At 47.6% G+C, this 21,667-nt stretch overlaps 1 protein-coding gene and 1 long non-coding RNA gene across 2 annotated transcripts in view; one reads left to right on the forward strand and one right to left on the reverse strand.

The window, feature by feature from the left end:
- CAMK1 (calcium/calmodulin dependent protein kinase I) overlaps positions 1–21,667 on the forward strand; it is a 235,726-nt gene that overhangs the window by 173,731 nt on the left and 40,328 nt on the right. The window contains exon 3 of the mRNA XM_063940983.1: positions 2,460–2,591. Coding sequence (XP_063797053.1) covers positions 2,460–2,591 — 132 coding nt within the window. The remainder of the gene's footprint in view (positions 1–2,459; positions 2,592–21,667) is intronic.
- Positions 1–21,667, reverse strand: part of LOC134958404 (uncharacterized) — a 182,667-nt gene that overhangs the window by 140,800 nt on the left and 20,200 nt on the right. The window lies entirely within an intron of this gene.

Below are 21,667 nucleotides of genomic sequence, written 5' to 3' on the forward strand. Positions count from 1 at the left end.
TACCTTAGAGGCACCCGTGACCAAGTCACCCCCCTCCTGGCTTCCTCGGATCATTAAGCCACTTTGCAATATGTCATAGAGTCCCTTTAGCTTGAAAGCGTTTTTATTCAATCATGCTGAGATTGTCCTAAAGTCACTGTCTCCTAGCCAGTGTCTGGTGTAATTCATCATTGATTCAAATAGCATAGAATTATGGCAGCAGATATCCAGCGGCGGGGTATAAATGTGCTATCTGGAGAGGCTGCCCTGTTCAGCATTACAAAGCATATATGGAAGAGATCCGCATTCTCAGCTTCTCTTTGTTCCGTGTCTGCCACTACTGTTCCCCAATATAGAGTTTGCACATCATCCAGTCCCTGGGTAATTATTCATTATATACACAAAATAGCTTGTTTTATTTTAGTACACCTATTCAGTTATGTGTTTGTTTTAGTAGGAGGTTGTTTTTTTTTCTGTTTTGTTTTATATGAGGATTTATGTATATTGTTATGTTTAATATATATGAGTTTATTCACTCCAATGCTTGTGTATCCCTCCTAAAGAGAAGTAAAGCCAGTGGTGCAAGTATGCGGATACGCTCGGGTACGGAGTACCCATAAGAATTTGGCAGCGGGTACTCAGTACCACCCGCCACACACTCTGCCATTACCACAATTGTAATGTGTCACAAAGCAACAAGACCATGGTGCTATATATTGTTATTAAATTGGGGTCATCACTATATATTTCTATTATACTGGAGGTATCACTACTTAATTCTATTAAACTGGAGGCATTACTGTATATTTTTAGCCTTGACTCCAGATAAAAAAAAAAAAAGCGGCTGTCGTGTGGCCACGCCACTAGTGTAATGTAGCCACTCCCACTAGCAGCATGTGGCCACGCCCCCTCACAACACATGACCACGCCCATTTTTCAGCACTTGGTACCACTAAGAAAATATTTCTACTTGCACCGCTGAGTAAAGCCCATGTAAAAGCAGAACACTTAAAATAATGAATACAACTATTTCCAAGCTGGCTCACGGGCGGTGTTGCCCCAAAGCTGTCTGAAGGGCAACCTCCTGTCCCAGTCTTCTTGGGATAGTCCATTTTTTCCAGCCAAAGTCCTTAACACTCAATCCCAAGGAGAGTTGTAAGAGTTCCTATGTTGAGGACCTAAAAAGTACGGGGTGGATTTTATGGCCTGAATAGCAGACCGGTCACAGGGTAAATACAGCCAGGGCATGACTAGAGGCTGCTCTGCACCATAGCAGTGTTTTCAAAGGGCCCCCACTTCACCAGTGTGCCGCCTCCAGCCGTGTGTACAGAGGCCTACACCAGTGGGCAGGTTCATGTCATGTGGTGTTCTTGGGGAAACTCGACCATTATGATGTTGGCACTGTTCACAAAGTGATTCAGCTGCTTGCGTGTCATGTCCGCTGCAGTCACACGGCCAGTTGTGTGCAGGAAAAGACAATGCGTTTTACTCCGACTTTCCCAAATTAATAAGGGAGCTGTATCAAACCTTTGTGACAGATTTAGGGGTCTATGTTTTAAGCTTTGGAGAGAAATAAAGTGGAAATGAAGTGGATGGAGATAAAGTACTAACCGATCAGCCCCTAACAGTCATGTTACAGGCTGTGTTTGAAAAATGTCAGGCGCTGGTTGGTTGGTACTTTATCTCTCTCCAAGTACCAAGACCCCAAAGTGGAGAAGTTACCCATATAAACCAATCGGCTGCTAGCTATCATTCATCTAGTACAATTTTTAAAATGACAGTTAAGCTGAATATAGCTGCTACGGAAACTTCACTTTACCTCTCTCCAAGGCTTGATACATCTCCCCCACTAGTGTCTGTTATAAGCCTTAAGGGGCAGTGTAGTGCTGGGCCCAGTGCTTTTTATTTTGTTATTTTTTCTTTTTTTCAGTGAAAAAAATGTGCTGCCACTCATTTAAAGTTAATTGAAGATTTGTCGCAGCTTCCAATCTCTGTAAGAGTGCTGCTGCTTATTGTATTTATTTCTGGAATTATTTCACTAATTTCTTATTGTTTCTTAAGAATCAAAAAATTAGACCCCAATAAAGGTGCCAATATTGTGTACCCCTGAGTACCACCGATAACAGTTCTGGCCATTAGGGTCTCCAGCTCAGTGTAAGCTCCTATGGCTACTGTCCCAACCTTGTACATAAAACGTTACACACAGTCATGGCAGCCATTTTGTGGGCTGACTAGCAACGAGTTACCTATGGCAAGATAAAACCATTGTATTTTTAATTCTGGAGGAAACCATTTATTGCACTTTGAGCCAAATTACTCTTCAGTGGTCACCACAAATATACAGGTAGATTATTGCATTTGGGTAGTCCTTTAAGATAATTTTTTTTTTTTTTGTTGGGCATTCATTATTTTAAAATGATCTCCTTTTAATCCTTTGTAATTGATCTGTTTGTTTCCCTTTATTATTATCTCATCCACAGTGGGGCATTTTCTGAGGTGGTCTTAGCAGAGGAGAAGAAGACCCAGAAGCTGGTAGCAATAAAATGCATCCCAAAAAAAGCTCTAGAGGGGAAGGAAACGAGCATCGAAAATGAGATTGCTGTATTGAGGAAGTAAGTGTGACCTCCGGTTCTGTGTCGCCGCATGATCTGAACTTTATTTACCACTTCACTGTGAGGCAACCCCTTACCCATTATATGGAGGCCACCATGGGTGAGAAGCCTGTTGCGTCGTGACAAGACGAGAGTCTTAGGAAATGTATCAAACCTTGGAAAGAGTTAAAGTGGAGAGAGAAAAAGTACACAGAAATGGTAGGTAGAAGCTGATTGGCTGTTACTTTATCTCTCCACTTTATCTCTCGCCAAGGTTTGATACATCTGTTCTTTAAGGCTGTATGTACTACGCATCGCATCCATGACACAACCCACCACTTATCGGATACATACCCGCTATAATAACCTCGGTATGTACCAAGAAATGATATTAGTAACACAAAGGAAAGCTTTCCCCTTAAGAACTGTCCTTTGTGATCACAGGACTTCCGCGTACAATCTCTGGTATGTATTGTATTACGGAGTTAGGTACATATGGGAATGCGACCAAAACTCTGAATACAGCATTTTCAGAGTTCTGGCTGTACTTTGGGGGTGTCATTCAGACCTGATCGCACGCTAGGTTTTTTCGCAGCGCAGCGATCAGGTCACTACTGCGCATGCATATGCACTGTAATGCACAGGCGCGTTGCACGAGTACAAAGCAGATCGTTGCTGAGCGATGGAATTAATGAAGTATCCATTCGCACAGACGATCGCAAGGAGATTGTCAGGAAGAGGGCGTTTGTGAGTGTCAACTGACCGTTTTCTGGGAGTGTTTGGGAAAATGCAGGCGTGTCCAAGCGTTTGCAGCGCGGGTGTCTGACGTCAATTCCGGGCCAGAACAGGCTGAAGCGATCGCATCGGCTGAGTAAGTCCTGGGCTACTCAGAAACTGCCCAAAACTTTTTTCTACTGCCCGGCTGCACATGCGATCGCACACTTGCAAAGCGAAAATACACTCCCCTATAGACGGCGACTGATCGCAGCGCTGCAAAAAATAGCTAGCGAGCGATCAGGTCTGAATTAGGCCCTTTTTCCCTTAGTACATCCCACCCTTAGTCGGAACCATACAGATAAATCCACAGGATTCTCTGGGGTTTCTGATGTCAGGGAAGACGACTATTTTCAGCTCCCCCAGACCTTGATCACAAATGTAAAGTATAGTTTTATTTTCTTTATATTAATGCGTACCTGTCACCTGTTCTCATTGGTTGCAGCTGTTTTGGGGGATTAATCAGTATACACTAGCGTTTAGTATATCATTTCACACTAAACTTCACTTTCTCTGACGTCCTAGTGGATGCTGGGACTCCGTCAGGACCATGGGGATTAGCGGCTCCGCAGGAGACGGGGCACAAAAATAAAAGCTTTAGGACTAGGTGGTGTGCACTGGCTCCTCCCCCTATGACCCTCCTCCAAGCCTCAGTTAGGTTTTTGTGCCCGTCCGAGCAGGGTGCAATCTAGGTGGCTCTCCTAAAGAGCTGCTTAGAAAAAGTTATTAGGTTTTTTATTTTCAGTGAGTCCTGCTGGCAACAGGCTCACTGCAACGAGGGACTTAGGGGAGAAGAAGTGAACTCACCTGCGTGCAGGATGGATTGGCTTCTTAGGCTACTGGACACCATTAGCTCCAGAGGGATCGAACACAGGCCCAGCCATGGAGTCCGGTCCCGGAGCCGCGCCGCCGACCCCCTTGCAGATGCCGAAAAGTGAAGAGGTCCAGAAACCGGCGGCAGAAGACTTTTCAGTCTTCATGAGGTAGCGCACAGCACTGCAGCTGTGCGCCATTGTTGTCAGCACACTTCACACCAGCGGTCACTGAGGGTGCAGGGCGCTGGGGGGGGGTGCCCTGGGCAGCAATGATAATACCTTGTTCTGGCTAAAAATACATCACATATAGCCCCTGGGGCTATATGGATGTATTTAACCCCTGCCAGGTCTCACAAACACCGGGAGAAGAGCCCGCCGAAATAGGGGGCGGGGCCTATCTCCTCAGCACACAGCGCCATTTTCCTGCACAGCTCCGCTGCGAGGAAGGCTCCCAGGACTCTCCCCTGCACTGCACTACAGAAACAGGGTAAAAAAAACAGAGAGGGGGGGCACTTTTTTGGCGATATTGATATATTAAGCTGCTATAAAGGAAACAACACTTCTGTAGGGTTGTTCCTATATATTTATAGCGCTTGGGTGTGTGCTGGCAAACTCTCCCTCTGTCTCCCCAAAGGGCTAGTGGGGTCCTGTCTTCGATAAGAGCATTCCCTGTGTGTCTGCTGTGTGTCGGTACGTGTGTGTCGACATGTATGAGGACGATGTTGGTGTGGAGGCGGAGCAATTGCCGGTAATGGTGATGTCACCCCCTAGGGAGTCGACACCGGAATGGATGGCTTTGTTTATGGAATTACGTGATAATGTCAGCACGTTACAAAAATCAGTTGACGACATGAGACGGCCGGCAAACCAGTTAGTACCTGTCCAGGCATCTCAGACACCGTCAGGGGCTGTAAAACGCCCTTTACCTCAGTCGGTCGACACAGACCCAGACACGGACACCGAATCTAGTGTCGACGGTGAAGAAACAATCGTATTTTCCAGTAGGGCCACACGTTATATGATCACGGCAATGAAGGAGGCTTTGCATATCTCTGATACTGCAAGTACCACAAAAAGGGGTATTATGTGGGGTCTGAAAAAACTACCTGTAGTTTTTCCTGAATCAGAGGAATTGAATGAAGTGTGTGATGAAGCGTGGGTTAACCCCGATAGAAAACTGCTAATTTCAAAGAAGTTATTGGCATTATATCCTTTCCCGCCAGAGGTTAGGGCGCGCTGGGAAACACCCCCTAGGGTGGATAAGGCACTCACACGCTTATCAAAACAAGTGGCATTACCGTCTCCTGAAACGGCCGCCCTCAAGGATCCAGCTGATAGGAGGCTGGAAACTACCCTGAAAAGTATATACACACATACTGGTGTTATACTGCGACCAGCCATCGCCTCTGCATGGATGTGCAGTGCTGGGGTGGTTTGGTCGGATTCCCTGACTGAAAATATTGATACCCTGGATAGGGACAGTATTTTATTGACTATAGAGCAATTAAAGGATGCTTTTCTTTATATGCGAGATGCTCAGAGGGATATTTGCACTCTGGCATCGAGAGTAAGTGCGATGTCCATATCTGCCAGAAGAAGTTTATGGACGCGACAGTGGTCAGGTGATGCGGATTCCAAACGGCATATGGAAGTATTGCCGTATAAAGGGGAGGAATTATTTGGGGTCGGTCTATCGGATTTGGTGGCCACGGCAACAGCCGGGAAATCCACCTTTTTACCTCAGGTCCCCTCCCAACAGAAAAAGACACCGTCTTTTCAGCCGCAGTCCTTTCGTTCCTATAAGAACAAGCGGGCAAAAGGACAGTAATATCTGCCCCGAGGCAAAGGAAAGGGTAAGAGAGTGCACCAAGCAGCTCCCTCCCAGGAGCAGAAGCCCTCCCCGGCTTCTGCAAAGCCCTCAGCATGACGTTGGGGCTTTACAAGCGGACTCAGGGGCGGTGGGGGGTCGACTCAAGAATTTCAGCGCACAGTGGGCTCACTCACAGGTGGACCCCTGGATCCTGCAGGTAGTATCTCAGGGTTACAGGTTGGAATTCGAGAAGTCTCCCCCTCGCCGGTTCCTAAAGTCTGCTCTGCCAACGTCTCCCTCAGACAGGGCGACGGTATTGGAAGCCATTCACAAGCTGTATTCTCAGCAGGTGATAGTCAAGGTACCCCTCCTACAACAGGGAAAGGGGTATTATTCCACACTATTTGTGGTACCGAAGCCGGACGGCTCGGTAAGACCTATTCTAAATCTGAAATCTTTGAACCTGTACATACAAAAATTCAAGTTCAAGATGGAGTCACTCAGAGCAGTGATAGCGAATCTGGAAGAAGGGGACTTTATGGTGTCCCTGGACATCAAGGATGCTTACCTGCATGTCCCAATTTGCCCTTCACATCAAGGGTACCTCAGGTTCGTGGTGCAAAACTGTCATTATCAGTTTCAGACGCTGCCGTTTGGATTGTCCACGGCACCTCGGGTCTTTACCAAGGTAATGGCCGAAATGATGTTTCTTCTACGAAGAAAAGGCGTATTAATTATCCCTTACTTGGACGATCTCCTGATAAGGGCAAGGTCCAGAGAACAGCTGGGGGACGTAGTAGCACTAACCCAAGTAGTGCTGCAACAGCACGGGTGGATTCTGAATTTTCCAAAATCTCAATTGACCCCGACGACACGTCTGCTGTTCCTGGGAATGATTCTGGACACGGTTCAGAAAAAGGTGTTTCTTCCGGAGGAGAAAGCCAGGGAGTTATCCGAACTTGTCAGGAACCTCCTAAAACCAGGAAAAGTGTCTGTGCATCAATGCACAAGAGTCCTGGGAAAAATGGTGGCTTCTTACGAAGCGATTCCATTCGGCAGATTCCACGCACGAACTTTTCAGTGGGATCTGCTGGACAAATGGTCCGGATCGCATCTGCAGATGCATCAGCGGATAACTTTGTCTCCATGGACAAGGGTGTCTCTTCTGTGGTGGTTGCAGAGTGCTCATCTGTTAGAGGGCCGCAGATTCGGCATACAGGACTGGGTCCTGGTGACCACGGATGCCAGTCTGAGAGGCTGGGGAGCGGTCACACAGGGAAGAAACTTCCAGGGAGTGTGGTCAAGCCTGGAGATGTCTCTTCACATAAATATACTGGAGCTAAGAGCGATTTACAATGCTCTAAGCCTGGCAAAACCCCTGCTTCAGGGTCAGCCGGTGTTGATCCAGTCGGACAACATCACGGCAGTCGCCCACGTAAACAGACAGGGCGGCACAAGAAGCAGGAGGGCAATGGCAGAAGCTGCAAGGATTCTTCGCTGGGCGGAAGATCATGTGATAGCACTGTCAGCAGTGTTCATTCCGGGAGTGGACAACTGGGAAGCGGACTTCCTCAGCAGACACGATCTACACCCGGGAGAGTGGGGACTTCATCCAGAAGTCTTCCACATGATTGTGAACCGTTGGGAAAAACCAAAGGTGGATATGATGGCGTCCCGCCTCAACAAAAAACTGGACAGGTATTGCGCCAGGTCAAGAGACCCTCAGGCAATAGCTGTGGACGCTCTGGTAACACCGTGGGTGTTCCAGTCAGTGTATGTGTTTCCTCCTCTGCCTCTCATACCAAAAGTACTGAGAATTATACGGCAAAGGGGAGTAAGAACGATACTCGTGGCTCCGGATTGGCCAAGAAGAACTTGGTACCCGGAACTTCAGGAGATGCTCACGGAAGATCCGTGGCCTCTACCTCTAAGACGGGACCTGCTTCAGCAGGGACCGTGTCTATTCCAAGACTTACCGCGGCTGCGTTTGACGGCATGGCGGTTGAACGCCGAATTCTAAGGGAAAAAGGCATTCCGGAAGAGGTCATCCCTACCCTGGTAAAAGCCAGGAAGGAGGTGACTGCACAACATTATCACCGCATTTGGAGAAAATATGTTGCGTGGTGTGAGGCCAGGAAGGCCCCGACGGAGGAATTTCAACTGGGTCGATTCCTACATTTCCTGCAAACAGGATTGTCTATGGGCCTCAAATTAGGGTCCATTAAGGTTCAAATTTCGGCCCTGTCGATTTTCTTCCAGAAAGAATTGGCTTCAGTTCCTGAAGTCCAGACTTTTGTAAAAGGAGTACTACATATACAGCCCCCGGTTGTGCCCCCAGTGGCTCCGTGGGATCTTAATGTAGTTTTGGATTTTCTCAAATCCCATTGGTTTGAGCCACTCAAATCGGTGGGTTTGAAATATCTTACATGGAAAGTAACCATGCTACTGGCCCTGGCTTCAGCCAGGAGAGTGTCAGAATTGGCGGCTTTATCGTATAAAAGCCCATATCTGATTTTCCATTCGGACAGGGCAGAACTGCGGACGCGTCCTCAGTTTCTGCCTAAGGTGGTTTCAGCGTTTCACCTGAACCAGCCTATTGTGGTGCCTGCGGCTACTAGCGATTTGGAGGATTCCAAGTTGCTGGACGTTGTCAGGGCATTGAAAATATATATTTCAAGGACGGCTGGAGTCAGAAAATCTGACTCGCTGTTTATACTGTATGCACCCAACAAGCTGGGTGCTCCTGCTTCTAAGCAGACGATTGCTCGTTGGATTTGTAGCACAATTCAACTTGCACATTCTGTGGCAGGCCTGCCACAGCCTAAATCTATCAAGGCCCATTCCACAAGGAAGGTGGGCTCATCTTGGGCGGCTGCCCGAGGGGTCTCGGCATTACAACTCTGCCGAGCAGCTACGTGGTCGGGGGAGAACACGTTTGTAAAATTATACAAATTTGATACCCTGGCTAAAGAGGACCTGGAGTTCTCTCATTCGGTGCTGCAGAGTCATCCGCACTCTCCCGCCCGTTTGGGAGCTTTGGTATAATCCCCATGGTCCTGACGGAGTCCCAGCATCCACTAGGACGTCAGAGAAAATAAGATTTTACTTACCGATAAATCTATTTCTCGTAGTCCGTAGTGGATGCTGGGCGCCCATCCCAAGTGCGGATTGTCTGCAATACTTGTACATAGTTATTGTTACAAAAAAATCGGGTTGTTATTGTTGTGAGCCGTCTGTTCAGAGGCTCCTACGTTTGTCATACTGTTAACTGGGTTCAGATCACAAGTTGTACGGTGTGATTGGTGTGGCTGGTATGAGTCTTACCCGGGATTCAAAATCCTTCCTTATTGTGTACGCTCGTCCGGGCACAGTATCCTAACTGAGGCTTGGAGGAGGGTCATAGGGGGAGGAGCCAGTGCACACCACCTAGTCCTAAAGCTTTTATTTTTGTGCCCTGTCTCCTGCGAAGCCGCTAATCCCCATGGTCCTGACGGAGTCCCAGCATCCACTACGGACTACGAGAAATAGATTTATCGGTAAGTAAAATCTTATTTTTTGCCTCAATGATGTCTTTGATTCTTAGAAAATTGAGAGCTGACTTATCAACATTTCAAAAAAAAAAAATCCACTTATCTTAACAAAGCGAGTATGCTCCTGATATGCTCTATCCATATGTATAATCCACGCAAAGGTCATATGCACCCTATCTTCCAGCATAATGTTCCTGGGTATTTTACCACAGAAGACCTGTGAGCTAGAAAGGCATGTTGCCTAATCAGCCCAGGAAACTTCAGTTTATGCTCAGGGGTTGGGTATGCTTGGCCGGTGCTGGGGGTCCCGGTGGTCAGCATACTGACCACAGGATCCCGGCAGCAGAATGTCTGTGGGGGGGCTGAAAGGGAGCGCAACGAAGCTCCTTGCGGGCTTGCTGCGCTCAACACGCTTTGGGCTCGGTGGCGAGCTTTACTCGCCACAGGTTCTATTCCCACTATGGGTGTCGTGCCGAGTGGGAATAGTTCCTTCTAGTCGGCATGCCGACTGTGGGATTTAGAGGGATCGAGATGTAGCCGTCGGTATTGTGACGGTCACATAACTATATCCCGACAACTTTCGTGCAATGCCATCACCCTAAGCGTGTGGATACAGAGGAGCGCCTTTTTTATTTTTGCACGACACAGTATGTAGTATGCAAAGTATAATCAATATTAAGCACGGTTCTGTCTAAAACTAACATTTCATTGGTTGCTGGAGACAACACCACATTTGTTTCCCTTGCACCGGTTTTGATTCCCTATCCTTCAATACATACATGTTGTTTTCTGCTCTGGGGCCTGGAAACACGTGGCCGTATGTGTTACGTCTGTTTATAGCATCTGACGTAAATGCCCAGGTGGTGTTAAGTCTCTAGGTTAGCCCTATATGTCCGATGCTATGTCACAACATAAAAGAGCATTTACGAATCATAGCTATGGCGTTTTATGTCTTAAAATAAAAACAATAAAATTATCACTGCAAGCACATTCCACTGCCGCTTGTTATCTGTGTGGTGTGGTGTTAATTATTTGCAACATTCCATCATATTAATCAGGGTTACCATGTGATATGGGCCCTCATTCCAAGTTGATTGCACGTGGCAACTGTTTGCTGCTCGTGCGATCAACTAGACGCTGCCTATGGGGGGAGTGTATTTTAGCATAGCAGGGCTGAAATCGCTTGTGCAGCCCTGCTATGCAAAAAAAGTTTCCTGCAAAACAAGACCAGGGTCAGACCTACTTACCCTGTGCGACGGATCCAGCGACAAAGGTCCCGGGATTGATGTCAGACATCCGCCCTCCGTTCACCTGGACACGCCTGCATTCGGATTTCCACACCCGGAAAACTGAGTATCCGCCCCGGAACGCCTCCCCGCTGTCAATCTTCTTGCGATCACGCTAGCGATCACTTTCTCCTCTCTTCTGGTCGTTGCCCGGCGATGGCTGTCACTGGGCAACGATGCGCGGGCGCATTGCGGGCGCCGCGCATGCGCAGTTCCTACTCGTTCGCACCGCAGCGTGTGAATGGGTCGGAATGACCCCCATGGTTCTGTATTTTATAGTACTTGGAGAGGGCAGTGCTCCCAAGAGCTTACAGTTTAGCAACTTGATAGGTCAGGTGGATACTGCAATAATTATAATACAAGTTGATCCTATAGCGCATCTATACTAAAATTATAAGAATGTCGTGTCGGTCTGTTCCAAGTTGGTGAAAAAAATGACTGAACCGATTTTCAGGAACACTACATCACCTGCACTATGGGGGTAATTCTGAGTTGATCGCAGCAGCAAGCTTGTTAGCAATTGGGCAAAACCATGTGCACTGCAGCGGGGGTAGATATAACATTTGCAGAGAGAGTTAGATTTGGGTGGGTTATTTTGTTTCTGTGCAGGGTAAATACTGGCTGCTTTATTTTTACACTGCAATTTAGATTTCAGTTTAAACACACCCCACCCAAATCTAGCTCTCCCTGCACATGTTACATCTGCCCCTCCTGCAGTGCACATGGTTTTGCCCAACTGCTAACAAATGTGCTGCTGCGATCAACTCAGAATTAGGCCCCTTGTTTCATCTTAATGCGTCAAGTTAAAGCTGAGCATTAACAAAAAAAAATATTAATTGGCATCATCAATGCAAGAGATAGGGGTGGCACCATGCGCGTGGCCAGTAAGGGGTTGGGGGGAGAAGGGCTTTGGGCCTGCGTTCACTTGAAATGGAGTAAATAGGCATGTCTCCCAACATTTTGCTAATGAGAGTTGGGGTTCTGGTGTGCGTGGTCAAAAAAGGAGGCGTGGTCTCAGCAAAGGGGCGTGACTTCATGGGAAATGTCTAGTCCGCGATCCACGCCTCATGTTTTCCGTTACTGTGGGGCATAGTCAGTGCTCCGGGAGCTGCAGGCAATGCCCCCAGTCCCTTGCTCCTGTGAATAGACTCTGTGCACAGCATCTATTCACCGCTGCTCTGCCAAGCAGAGTATCGAGTGAGAGCGGGCCTCCCAACTCCCCATCTCCCCCACCGCGGGACACTGTGGCCCGCTAGTTTGACAGTTCAGAGGTGTGAATAGGTGGCATGAGAGTTGTGAGCAGGTGGAGTGGGCAAGGCCACTGGTAGAAGCTAGTTATAAAATAAATCCTTATACATATCTCAAAGGAAAGATATTTAGAGGTCTATTCATGAAGCAGTGAAAAGAGTAGAGACGTGAGCCAGTGAAGCTGTTGCCCATGGTCACAAATCAGTGTTGAGGTAACATTTAAAAAGTGCATTCTAGAAAATGATAGGTAGCAGCTGATTGGTTGCCGTGTGCAACTTCTCCACTGGCTCACTTCTCTGCAGTTTTCACTGCTTCATGAATAGACCCCATAGTGTCCTTAACTTAAACATTTAAATAATGTGTATAGTGTTTTTTTTATTTTTCCTCTTACAATGTTGGGAATCCCCACCATTGAAGGTGTTAACTGTAATGGTAATATGCAGAATATCTGATATTTTAGGAGATCAATGCAATCCTCTGAATCTTCGTATGATTACATTTACGTCTGTAATCATTGTAACAATCAGAATCAGCTTTTACTGGCCAGGTACACTTGCGTATACTAAGAATTTGTTTTCGGTTTACAGTGCAGCAGCCAGAGGGGAACACATAGACAAGAGGGTGGGGGGTGGGGGGGAATGTATGCAGTATACAGATTAAGTAAAAGTACTTGGTGTTCGTTCCAATCAGAAGATCGGAGTAGTGCGACTGGACAGTCAACCCGGCGATTTGTCAGGAGTTCAGCAGGTGGACTGCTTGTGGAAAGAAGCTTTTGAGGCTTCTATTGGTTCTGGTGGGAATGGCCCTGTATCTTTTTCCGGATGGCAGCAGGTTGAGCTCGCCATAGCCCGGGTGAGGCAGATCATTGACTATCCTAGTCGCCCGTTTTTTGGCACTGGACCGGTCCAGGTCATGGACAGGCAGGAGGTCAACTCCGATGATCTTCTTAGCAGACCTTACCACTCTTTGGAGCCTGCGTTTATCTCTTTCGCTGGCGGAGCTATACCAGACGATAATCGAGGAGCACAGGACAGATTCTACAATTGCGGAGTAGAAGAGGAGCAGAAGATTCTGTGGGATGTTAAACTTCTTAAATTGCCTTAGAAAGAACAGCATCTGCTGCGCCTTTCCGATGGTGGCATTTGCATTTGGTCCCCACTTGAGGTCTCTTGAGATCGTGGTCCCCAGGAACTTGAAGGAGTCCACTAGCGGCACCACACTATCGGCTATGATTAGTGGGGGTGCTTCAGCTGGTTTCTTCCTAATGTCTACTACTGTCTCGATGGTTTTAAGTGGGTTGAGCTCCGGGTTGTTACAGCTACAGCACCGGGCCAACCGATCCACTTCCCGTCTGTAGTCCGATTCGTCCCCTTCTTTTATGAGGCCGATGACGGTGGTGTCGTCTGCGAATTTAATTATTTTAACCGACTGGGACTCAGAGGAACAGTCAGTGTACAGAGAGAAGAGCAGGAGTGAGAGGACACAGCCTTGGGTTGCCCCAGTACTGATGGTGAATCCCCCCGCTTTAACCACCTGTATTCTGTCAGTCAAAGTCCACGATCCAGGAACAGATTGCTTCCGGGACCCCTTGGCGGAGTCGTTTGTGGTAGAGAATGCTGGGGTTGATTGTATTGAAGGCCGAGCTGAAGTCTAAAGACAGGATCTTCGCGTAGGTTCCAGGCTTGTCCAGATGCCGCAGGATGTGGTTCAGGCCCAGGTTGACAGCATCCTCAATGCACCGATTCGCTCGGTAGGCAAACTGAAGGGGTCTAGATGGGGGCTGGTGACAGCTTTAAGGTGGTTCAGAACCAGGCGCTCGAACACTTTTATGACCACAGACATCAGTGCAATCGGTCTGTAGTCATTCAGGCTTGTGATATTAGGTTTCTTGGGGATTGGAACGATTGTGGAGATTTTGAAGCAGGAGGGAACTTTGCATATTTTTAGTGATTTATTAAATATTTTTGGAGAATATGGGGGCTAGCTGACCGACGGGTGCCTTCCTTGGATTGATCCTCTTGAACATCTCCTCCACCTCCTCATGGGCAATCTGCAATGCTTGGGGTTGGCAATCAGAGGTGAGGGCAGTGGGGAGGAGTTGGTGTGGTTCACAGGGAGCTTCTTTGTCGAACCTGCAGTAAAAGAGGTTCAGCTCGTTTATTAACCTCTGGTTCATGGTGGTGTGCTTAGGGGGTGTCTTGTAGTTGATGATGGCCTGCATACCTTTCCATACGGATACTTGGTCCTTGGTTGAGAGTTCTTTTGCCAGCTTGTCCGAGAACTGCTTTTTCACCTATCTGATTCCTTTTGTTAGGGAGTTCCTAGCGCGGTTGTTTAGTGCTCTATCTTTGCTGCAGTAGGCCTTCTCTTTGGCCCGGCGAAGTTGCCTCAGCTGGGCGTTGAACCATGACTTGTTGTTATTGTAGATTCGGTAAGTCTTGGTAGGAACACACATGTCTTCGCAAAATCTGATGTAGGATGTTGTAGTGTCTGTTAGGTCGTTCAGGACGGATGCCGCTGCTACGAAGACCTCCCAGTCCGTACAGTCGAAGCAGGGGTCCTATTGGTGGGTTCCAGTATAAATGGTCGACCATGTTAAAGTCGGCAGTCATTAGGTTGACTACTATTGGTCGACATTGACATGGTTGACATGGACAAATGGTCGACACATGAAAAGGTCAACATGGATTTTTGAACTGTTTTTGGAGTAATTTTTTCCGTAACATAACCAGGAACCCCAATTAGTGTACCGCGTCCCCTTGCATAGCGAGCGACTGCGCTCGGCACAGGTTACTATTCCCAATTGTAGTCCACGTGGATGGTAAAGTATGAAAATTTTTTAAAATCTAATTTCTCTTACGTCCTAGAGGATACTGGGGTCCACATTAGTGCCATGGGGTATGTACCCAGAATAGTACACATTCTCAGGCTAGTCGGTCAGAACTGAAACAGAGACACAATACTTTGCCCACAAAAGCATACTCTGGCCCAGCTCATGCAGGCTGATACTGATGACGATACGTCAGACACAGAAGAGGGTGATGTAGATGCGAGTGGGGGGGATGCAGTCCTGTCACAAGGAATACAGGCCCTGATAGAAGCTATTAGAGATGTCCTGCACATTCCTGACAAGGTGGCGGAGGTAGAGAAGGAATCTTATTTTAATGTAAAAAAGCAGCATCAAAGGAATTGAATGCCCTATTTGAGGAAACTTCAGAGACCCACTATTGCTTGTGCATGGATCATTAGGGCCATTGCTAAATGGTCAGGTAACGTAATTGACGGCTTAGATTCCTTACCCAGGGGGGAGAAAATTTACTCCTATAGCATATTCAGGACTCTGCTAACTTTATGCTGGAGTCCATAAAGGAAATTGGTTTGCTCAACGCACGCACCACTGCCATGGCAGTGTCAGCACGCAGGGGCTTGTGGCTATGCCAGTGGACTGCGGATGCGGATTCCAGGAAAGTCGTGCAAAGCCTGCCATTCATAGGTGGGGCACTTTTTGGAGATGAATTGGATACGTGGATATCCAAGTCTACATACCTTCCTTGCGCAGCACCCCCAGCTAGGAAAACCTACTCTGCTCCAGCTCTGCAGTCCTTTTGGACAGCGAAATTTAAACGCACATCCAAAGGTTCTTCTACAGCCTTCAAAAGGCAATGAGGTAAACCCAGAAAACCAGCAGCTGCAAGTTCTCAGGAACAGACCTCCAGTTCTGCTTCCCCATCATGACGGTGGACTGCACTGCCTGGAAGACAGGCAGGTGGGAGCCCGGTTACGTTATTTCAGTTACGTTTGGGCAACATCATGCCAGGATCCCTGGGTCAAAGACCTTATCGCCAAGGGATACAGACTGGAGTTTCAGGAACTCCCACTTCACAAATTCTTCAAATCAGGCTTACCAGCTTCTCCAGAAGCAGGTATGACTTTGCAGGCAGCAATTCAAAAACTGGTACAAACTCAGGTCATTGTCCCAGTTCTACTTCAGGTACAAAAAAAAGGGTATAATTCCAACCTGTTTGTGGTACCGAAACCGAACGGTTTGGTAAGGCCCATTTTAAACCTCCAGTCACTGAACCCCTACTTAAGGGTGTTCAAGTTCAAGATGGAGTCTCTGAGAGCGGTGATCTCAGGTCTGGAGGAGGGGGGAATTCTGGTGTCTCTGGACTTCAAGGATGCGTACCTTCATATTCTGATTTGGTCGCCTCATCAGGCTTATCTACGGTTTGCACTACAGGGCTGTCACTACCAGTTCCAAGCCCTACCATTTGGCCTCTCCACGGCACCGAGGGTGTTCACCAAAGTAATGGCAGAGATGATATTTCTCCTCCGCAAGCAAGAAGTGAACATAATACCATACCTAGACAACCTGCTGATAAAAGCACCATCCAGGGAGAGGTTGTTGGACAGCATTGCCCTCTCAGCCCGACTACTCCAGGATCACAGGTGGATTCTGAACCTACCAAAATCCCACCTGGAACCAACACGAAGGCTTCTGTTCCTGTGGATGATACTGGATATGGAGGAGCAGAAGGTATTCCTTCCGTTGGAAAAGGCATTGGTAATCCAATCGATGGTGCGGGATGTTCTAAAACCAACCCGGATATCGGTGCATCTATGCATTCGCCTTCTGGGGAAGATGGTAAACTCTTACGAGGCTCTGCCGTATGGAAGGTTTCATGCAAGGCCCTTCCAGCTGGATCTGTTGGACAAATGGTCTAGATCGCATCTACACATGCACCAGAGGATACGTCTGTCGCCAAAAGCCAGGATTTCTCTTCTGTGGTGGCTTCAGACTTCTCACCTGACCGAGGGTCGAAGGTTCGTGATTCAAAATTGGATTCTGCTAACCACAGACGCAAGCCTCAGAGGTTGGGGAGCAGTCACCCAGGGGGAACAGTTCCAAGAAAAATGGTCAAGTCAAGAAGCCAGTCTTCCGATCAACGTTCTGGAGCTAAGGGCCATATACAACGCCCTTCTACAGGCATTGCATCTTCTTCAAGATCACGTCATTCAAGTTCAGTCGTACAATGTGACGGCAGTAACGTACATAAACCGACAGGGTGGAAAGAAGAGCAGAGCAGAAATGTCAAGGGTAATAACAAGGATTCTACTCTGGGCAGAAAGACACGCGGTGGCGCTATCATCTCAACCTGAAGCTCAAGCTGTATTGTTCCAGGTTGAGGGACCCACAAGCAGTGGCGGTGGACGCTCTGATGTCTCCATGGGTCTACCAGATGGTTTACGTGTTTCCAGCTCTTCCATTTATCCCAAGAATACTCAAAAGAATAAAAAGGGAAAAGGTTCAAGCAATTCTCAATGACTGGCCAAGAAGGGCCTGGTACGCGGATCTACTGGAGATGCTCCTAGAGGACCCATGGCCTCTGCCTCTTCGCGAGGATCTTCTACAACAGGGGCAGTTCGTCTATCAAGACATATCACGGCTACGTTTGACGGCATGGAGGTTGAGCATCAAATTCTAGCCTGGAAAGGGATCCCGGACAGGGTTATTCCAACCCTGATCCAAGCCAGAAAAGGGGTAATGTCTAAACATTACCACCGTATTTGGAAAAAATATGTCTCTTGGTGTGAAAACAGGAAATTTCCTGCAGTGGAATTTCAACTGGGGCGTTTTCTCCTTTTTCTACAGTCAGGTGTGGATGTGGGCTTACGTTTGGGCTCCTTAGAAGTCTAGATTTCGGCCTTATCCATTTTCTTCCAGAAACAATTGGCTTCCCTCCCTGAGGTTCAGACGTTCTTGAAGGGTGTTCTGCAGTTCCAACCGCCCTTTGTGCCTCCCATGGCACCTTGGGATCTCAATGTGGTGTTGCAGTTTCTACAATCAGAATGGTTTGAATCTTTACAGGAGGTTGACGTAAAGTTTCTTACGTGGAAGACCATTACACTGTTGGCCTTAGCTTCAGCAAGGTGTGTGTCGAAACTGGGGGTGTTGTCTCACAAAAGCCCCTATTTGATTTTTCATGGAGATAGAGCTGAACTCAGAACTCGTCAGCAATTTCTTCCTAAGGTGGTGCCTGCGTTTCACATCAACCAACCTATTGTGGTTTCGGTGCTTACTGACACCTCTGCTTCCTCAAAGTCCTTGGATGTTGGGAGGGCTTTGAAGATCTATGTGAAGCGGACAGCTCATCACAGAAAACCTGACTCGCTGTTTGTTCTCTTTGATCCCAAGAAAATTGGGTGTCCTGCTTCAAAGCAGTCTATTGCTCACTGGATCAGGCTTACTATCCAGCATACTTATTCTACTGCAAGATTGCCGGTTCCTAAAGTACAGGCCCACTCTACTAGGTCGGTGGCTTCTTCCTGGGCAGCAGCCCGGGGTGTCTTATCTTTACAGCTCTGCCGAGTGGCTACTTGGTCAGGTTCGAACACGTTTGCTAAATTCTACAAGTTCGATACTTTGACCTCTGAAGACCTTCAGTTTGGTCAATCAGTTCTGCAGGTACCTCAGCACTCTCCCACCCAATTTCAGAGCTTTGGTACATCCACACGGTACTAATGTGGACCCCAGTATCCTCTGGGACATAAGAGAAAATAGGATTTTAATTACCTACCGGTAAATCCTTTTCTCGTAGTCCGTAGAGGATACTGGGCTCCACATTAGTACCATGTGGATGTACCAGTGCTTTGTGTTTCCTGCTCTGTTACTTACGTTAAGTATTGTTGTTGGTTCAGCTGTTGCTGTTCCTGTTCAAGTTTGGTTAGCATGGCTTTCCTCTTGTTTGGTGTGTGCTGGTTCGAATCTCACCGCTGTTCTGTTAAATTCTTCTCTCACGGTATGTCTGTCTCCTCGGGCACAGTTTCTAGACTGAGTCTGGTAGGAGGGGCATAGAGGGAGAAGCCAGTGCACACTATTGATTCCTTAAAGTGCCCAAGGCTCCTAGTGGACCCGTCTATACCCCATGGTACTAATGTGGACCCCAGTATCCTCTACGAACTACGAGAAAAGGATTTACCGGCAAGTAATTAAAATCCTAGGTTTTTTTAAAGTCATGTAGACCTGTCACATGTCGACCATTTCTGTGTGTTGTCCATGTCGACCTTGTCATTGTCGACCAATAGTGGTCGACCTAATGACTGTCGACCATCCAAACGGATACCCTATTGGTGCTTCATGTCACATGATCCATTTGAACACTGTGACTCCACCTTAAGTGAGGGATAATGATAAACTCTTCTCAATGCTTATGGAGAGTTTATAGAATTACATTAGAGAAATAAAATATTGAAGAAAGATTTTCTTCTACACTGGTGATGCCGTAAACCCTGAGTGGTCTGCATTGAGCGAGCTGTAACGGGTCACTTCGAGTATTGCAGGCCCTGCATTGTTGGCCTTTGGTTGAGCAAGTTATTAATGGGACCCAGAAAATGGCATGCTGCATTGGTGATGTGGCTCAGATTCATTTTGTATAGCACAGGGCTTAGACATGTTACATATGGGAATATCTTTATGGTTATCTGTCAGAAAGACTCTGATTCACCGTACAGTAATGGAGAAATAAACCTGTCATCATATTATTATGCTACGAGTGAAGTTTCCAGTCTTGCACAGTCTATATTGGTTTGTTATAAATCTTCTGGTGCACCTTATTTTAGGTTTGGGTGATTGGGTATTGAGGCAATTTGTAGGCTGTCGCTGCAAAGTATTATTCTGTTCATGTGGCATTTCTTTTTATAAATTTCGTCAGTTAGGAATTTAAAAAAATAAAATAATAATCTCGGCAATAAGCCGTAATTAAAAAAAAATCTGCATTATTTATGAAGAAAGGAACTTATTTCTTTTTTTTTTTATAAATAGGCCCCTCAGCCTGTTAAATTCATTTGAAAGATTGACATCCATGAGGCGTAAGGTATGTCATGCCTCAGTTAATGTCACCAGCCCCTGTTGGATTTATAGACTACATTTCCCATGACTATTGATTACAACCACAAAATGGCCTCACCGCCTGCAGCGTTTTATAGGATGTATTTGCTGTTTCTGAGGAGCCAGCTGAAGAAGGTAAGCAATAGAGAATACTTCATTCTTTACATTCTTCACTCCTTTTTATTTTGTTGTAGCTCGTCAGCCTAGTGATACAGACCAACAATTCCCCCAAAGGCCAGCATGCTGCCTTGTGTTTTGCTTCACACTCTAAATTGCATTGCTTGTCTGTTCATCATGCACAATTGCTGCCAGATCAACACTGTTTACTCATACCTGGTGCCCAGTCTGATATGCAGAGCTGTGCCTGGTGCCCAGTCTGAGATGCAGAATCGTCCTGGTGCCCAGTCTGAGATGCAGAGCAATGCTTTATGCCCAGTCTGAGATGCAGAGCAATGCTTTATGCCCAGTCTGAGATGCAGAGCAATGCTTTATGCCCAGTCTGAGATGCAGAGCCATGCCTGGTGCTAGTCTGAGATGCAGAGCCATGCCTGGTGCCAGTCTGAGATGTAGAGCCATGCCTGGTACCAGTCTGAGATGCAGAGCCATGCCTGGTACCAGTCTGAGATGCAGAGCCATGCCTGGTGCCAGTCTGTGATGCAGAGCCATTCCTGGTACCAGTCTGAGATGCAGAGCCTTGCCTGGTGCCAGTCTGAGATGCAGAGCCATGCCTGGTACCAGTCTGAGATGCAGAGCCATGCCTGGTGCCAGTCTGAGATGCAGAGCCATGCCTGGTGCTAGTCTGAGATGCAGAGCCATGCCTGGTGCCAGTCTGAGATGTAGAGCCATGCCTGGTACCAGTCTGAGATGCAGAGCCATGCCTGGTACCAGTCTGAGATGCAGAGCCATGCCTGGTGCCAGTCTGTGATGCAGAGCCTTGCCTGGTGCCAGTCTGTGATGTAGAGTCATGCCTGGTGCCAGTCTGAGATGCAGAGCCATGCCTGGTGCCAGTCTGAGATGCAGAGCCATGCCTGGTGCCAGTCGGTGATGCAGAGCCATGCCTGGTGCCAGTCGGTGATGCAGAGCCATGCCTGGTGCCAGTCGGTGATGCAGAGCCATGCCTGGTGCCAGTCTGATGCAGAGCCATGCCTGGTGCCAGTCTGTTATGCCGAGCCATGACCAGTGCCCAGTCTGTTATGCCGAGCCATGCCTGGTGCCAGTCTGAGATGCAGAGCTATGCCCGGTGCCTAGGCTTTTATCCCGAGCCATGCCCGGTGCCCAGGCTGTTATGCCAAGCCATACCTGGTGCCAGTCTGAGATGCAGAGCCATGCCTTGTGCCACTCTGAGATGCATAGCTATACTTTATGCCCAGTCTGAGATGCCGAGCCGTGCCTGGTGCACAGTCTGAGATGCCGAGCCTTACCTGGTGACCAGTTTGGGATGCAGAGCTATGTTTTATGCCCGGTCTAATATGCAGAGCCATGCCTGGTGTCCAGTCTGATATGCAGAGCCTTTCATGGTGACTAGTCTGTTATGTAATGGAGCAGGAAGTTTAATTAAATTAAGAAGTGTATAACCCTTGTACTGTAGATAGCACAGCACTTAGCCATGCAGTCTCCATTTGCAGTACAAAATGGGTCGTTCTGAAGAGCTCCGTGACAAGCGTGGCACTGTGATAGGATGCCACCTTTGCAATAAGACAGTTCGTGAAATTTCATCCCTGCTGGATATTCCACGGTCAACTGTAA

Source organism: Pseudophryne corroboree, chromosome 9 (genome assembly GCF_028390025.1).
Source record: "Pseudophryne corroboree isolate aPseCor3 chromosome 9, aPseCor3.hap2, whole genome shotgun sequence".
NCBI classification, from domain to species: Eukaryota; Metazoa; Chordata; class Amphibia; order Anura; family Myobatrachidae; genus Pseudophryne; species Pseudophryne corroboree.